The 4,489-nt window shown below is 39.7% G+C and overlaps 1 protein-coding gene across 2 annotated transcripts; it reads right to left on the bottom strand.

The window, feature by feature from the left end:
• Nucleotides 1-713: 713 nt before the first annotated feature.
• Nucleotides 714-4,155, bottom strand: neurod2 (neuronal differentiation 2). 2 transcript variants are annotated; one of them, XM_084135282.1, is made up of 2 exons: nt 3,921-4,155; nt 714-2,207 (listed from the first exon to the last, which is right to left on the bottom strand). In XM_084135282.1, the coding sequence occupies exons 1-2, from the start codon at nt 3,938-3,940 to the stop codon at nt 1,115-1,117; spliced, it is 1,113 nt and encodes a 370-aa protein (XP_083991408.1). In that variant the 5' UTR covers nt 3,941-4,155; the 3' UTR covers nt 714-1,114. The 2 variants fall into 2 exon arrangements, with proteins under 2 accessions (XP_083991408.1, XP_083991407.1); XM_084135281.1 differs by lacking the exon at nt 3,921-4,155 and adding an exon at nt 3,743-3,910.
• Between the last annotated feature and the right edge of the window lie 334 nt (nt 4,156-4,489).

The following is a 4,489-nucleotide window of genomic DNA, read 5'->3' as shown; positions in this document are numbered from 1 at the left end:
TATTTTTATGCAAATAAATATATGATTATTTAAACCATCCAATAACCTCATGACTTTTTCAGTAGTAGTGTTAGTAGCAATTGTTTTGCTCTTCCATGGCGTCAATATTTGAAATGTATAACATGCCACAGGAAAGTTGCCTTATTTCTCTCTCTCTCTCTCTCTCTCTCTCTCTCTCTCTCACACACACACACACACACACACCTTACATTCACTTTAAAGATAATCAAAATGGTATCTTTGTTGAAAAAAAAAGAAAAATGTTGAACACGTTTATAAGGATACTAACTATAACCAAGATACGACAAATCAAGTTTAATTTAGTTACCCAAATGTTCACAATCTGATTTTTATTTAATATCCACAAATAATGGTATGTTCTAATTTAATTAGTCTTCCAACAGCTTGCAATTTTATATTACCCTAGCACTATTGTAAAATCAGACAGATTGGACTACCATCAGAATTTTAATTTGGATGTGATATCGTGAAATTGCACCTGTCGACTACAATATATTAGACTGAATTTTGTAAACCTTAAAATTCCATTAAAACATAATGAATGAGATTCATTTTTCGTTCTCATTTTTGTTATCACTGAAATTGTCCTCTTCTATACAGTAACCGGTGTACTCACATGTTTGTTTATTCTTAGTATATTCTTACAATTTCTGTCTGACCAATTCCCAATGGGAAATGACAGCCCCAGATAATTCTGGAACAATATGCTTTATTTGTTAGATCAAGAAACAGACTTCATTTAACAATTTAGTTCATTTAACATTTTTTCTTCTTCTTGTCATTCCATTAGAGACTCGTTACGGTTCAAACATTTGAATCAATCATAAATAGCACTACCACTTTGTAAAATGTTTTTTTTTTTAGCAGTTGGATTCATGTCCTGACTTCTTTTATATACATTTTGTCATTATGGAATTACGGTAAAAAACAAAATTACTGTCCAGTAATGTAAAAAAAAGAAGAAAAAAAAAACTGGTTTAAGAGTACAGTAGCGTAAAGTAAATTAATTCATGTTTAGAATGTGGAATTGTCTTTTTCTTTTCCTCTGTCCCCTCCCTCTCCTCCCAAATAGGCATTAGCAGGGAAAAATCACCTAATTGTGGAAAAAGGCGTTAAGTTCTTCAAATGGCGCCCGATCGTGGTGCACGTTTACATCATGAAACGGTGGAAGGTTCTCCGAGTGCGCGCTGCCACTGCGAGCACCTGATGGGGCGTAAGCAAGACCATGAGCAGTGGAGGAACGTGAGCCATGCAGACTGGTGTAATGCATAGAATATTGATAACCTCTTTCCGCCTCTGGTGAGAGTGGCTCCTGTTGTCTCAGTGCAAAGTTACCATTTACACACACCGGAGGGCTGTGGTGGCCCTCGTAATCTGGACTGTTATATTCTGGGGACGTTCCTTCGGTGTACAGTGCCTCATAGGCCGAACAGAAAGAGTGATTTCGGAGGCTATGTGCATTGGACCCGGGCTGACAATGTGTACTTGATATACGGGAGCATTGATATGGATATGCGTGCATGGAGAATGAGGGGGTGGGCAAGTGAAAGCGCGCTCCCTCTTGACATTGTTCCGTTAAAAAATTCCTTGAGTTAAGTTGGAGGCACCCAGCCACCAGATTGGTCGTGGGTTGGGAGAGGCCTTTGCACAGTGTCTGTACATACGAAACCACGTCTGGTCTCTTCCCATTCCGCAGGATTTCTGACAGCGCCCAAATGTAGTTTTTCGCCAACCGTAATGTTTCAATTTTAGAGAGTTTTTGAGTTTTTGAATAGCATGGTACTACCTTGCGTAGATTGTCAAGTGCTGAATTTAGATCGTGCATGCGCGTGCGTTCTCTTGCGTTCGCTTTTTGGCGCCTTACTTTTGAGCGCTCTAACCTAGCCGGCGTCATTTTGCGTTTTTTTGGCCCACGTTTTTTAGGTCTGTCTCCGTCCCCCTCATCTCCACAATCATCTTCATCAACATCCTCATCATCGTCTTCCTCCCCTGCAATTTCCGACTGAGCCCGGCTGCTCCCGCCTTTCACATCGTCCAAGTCCTCGTCGCCTAGGCGACAGCGCTCCTGCTCTTCGTCCTTGGTTTTGGAGCACTCGCTCCCGCTATCATCCACCCAGCCCCCGAACTTCTCCATGTCCGGAAGCAGTGAAGGTTCGTTGAATAATCTTGTCAACATGGCGGAGCCACTGAAACATAGACAACGAGTAAACAAATGTTTTAATAATTAAACCGTGACGTGGAAATTGTGTACAACACAAATGTTGTTTTAAATATTAATAGGCTAACAACCTTAGCACCCCATACAGTGGAAATGTTAATGCGCTCTGCTATCACTGAAGTAAATAAGGGTTGTTTTCGAATATAGTTTCTGTTAGCTATACCATTTTGATGAAACGAACGATTTTAAAAATGAAGAGCAACAATTTAATTGGAATGGGTAAAAGGCCTACAGTAGGCTATGTGTAGGCTAAATAAAAATCTAGCGTCATATATCTGTGGGATACGACTTCCTAAAGAGGTATTTTAATTTAGCGAGAGCGACATACGTCGCCAGACGGTCTCACTCCCCAATTCCCAATTTCTGTAGTCCTGTTTGGCCCCTCGCAGCAGGTCCTCACACGAGGTGGGGTGGGGGGCTCGGGGTAGGCTACTCGTTTTGAGCAGCGAGCATTGTGCTCACTTCGCCCTTTCCTTTCCATCTTCATTCTGGCGGCATTCCAGCACATCAAAAACATGAACAAACTCAACGAAAACCATTTAAAACGGCGAATAATAAAAAAGGAAAATTAACGAAAGAAAAGCTGTGACTGTAGAGTCAATTTAATATTCAATTGTAATACGATCTCATGTATGACCACAATAGCCAATTCCTGGCTCATTTTGATGAGGGCGGGGTCCCAAAAACACAACCCATGTCCAGGTTCTAAAACTGCCGTCGGTCTCCCTCCTGTCCCCTCTTTTCCATTCCCATATTTTATAAAACCATAGTTGATAAAGAAAAAAAAAAAATCTTTCCAAGATAGTTAGCTAATTTAACTTGCGAACATATAATAGTATATTTTTTATTGCAATGAAAAAATGTCACACAATTTAAACTGTCAAAAAGAAAAAGTTGACAGGTAGAGTCAAGTGTCTTTGTTGTGAAAACGACTTCTGATGAACAAGATTTTGTTTTTAAATAATTGGTATAGGCATGTACTACTATGCAAATTATTATGTAATATTATTCGTATTAACTGCTGATTGTTAATAAAATACTGACATTAACTCTACTCACTGATAACCCACAAGAAAGCCGGCATTATAAGTAATATCTCAGCAAAAGTCACTGAAAATGTAACAAACAATTTTCACAGCATACTAGGCCTACGAGAAACAACACTATCTACAAAGGATTGTCGTAATGTCTCGTCAAATATATCTAAAAAACCTGGATTCGTGTAAACTGTGTAGCCGTTATCTATAACACCTGCTTCTGACGTCAAATCAGATTTATGGCTCACATATATAACATTCCACGGCTGCTTTAATTAAAACGTACCATTCTCTGAGAAAAGGTAGCTATCGCAGATGATAAAAAAAATCTAAATTAGACGAATGCATAAAAGTAATTCCACCAGCATCAGTAGTTGGAATATTTTCTTTTAAATATTTATATATAAAAAAATCATAAATAATTATTTGTTATGATTATATATTCTATCACGTCTGAAAAACTCACCTAGTTTCTGTTGCTCTACGGGTGAAGGCGCGTACGTCTACATCATCTTCATGCTTCCCTATTATGCTAAGAAGACTAAGAAAAAGAGAGGCGCGATTGTCTGTGATCCGGTATGTGTTATCCCTTTCCCGGACTGCAGCGAGGCGGTGTGGCATCCCTAGCAGGAAGGGTTACATACCTGCTCTGATGCCAGGCCATATGGTGGGCACGTCACTGGCAGGAGCCATCACATGAGAGCGGGTGATTGACACGCGCTCGCATTCGTAGAGATTGCCTTCCCGAGGGATGAGGAGCCCACCATCTGTCGCTGCCGCTGCACACGCACCTCACTAAAGTGTAACAAGCTTTCATAGAAACTACACCCAAGTGCACACATATATTCAGATATACATGAGGTGAGGGAATGCAGTGGAAATAAACAGTAGGTTTTATTTTTATAAATTCATTTTAATTATGTATTAATGAACCATTTAAAATTTCTCTCTCTCTCTCTCTCTCTCTCTCTCTCTCTCTCTCTCTCTCTCTCTCTCTCTCTCTGTATATGTATGTGTGTGCGCACTCGTTGCTGTTGCACAGAAAGGTTTTCGCGGTACACAATCTTTTATAAACCATAAATGCTATGTGGTTCTGAAAATATGGTTATAGTGCCACCTGGTGGCAATTATTTTGAACTGCATGAAGGCTGGGTGTTGGAAACATTACAGAATCTGTAACTAACGTCAATATGGAAAAGGTGATAATCCACAT

The sequence above is a fragment of the Abramis brama genome (assembly GCF_963993115.1).
Source record: "Abramis brama genome assembly, chromosome: 14".
NCBI lineage: Eukaryota > Metazoa > Chordata > Actinopteri > Cypriniformes > Leuciscidae > Abramis > Abramis brama.
Note: the sequence above shows the minus strand (reverse complement) of the source record. Positions and strands in the feature narration are given on the sequence as shown.

Excerpts from the sequence above, each read along its gene's own strand:
- neurod2 (XM_084135281.1), bottom strand. The coding sequence starts at position 3,897 with ATGCCACACCGCCTCGCTGCAGTCCGGGAAAGGGATAACACATACCGG. Across the intron at positions 2,208-3,742 it reads CGTAGAGCAACAGAAACTAG|TGGCTCCGCCATGTTGACAA; the intron begins GTGAGTTTTTCA and ends TCTATGTTTCAG.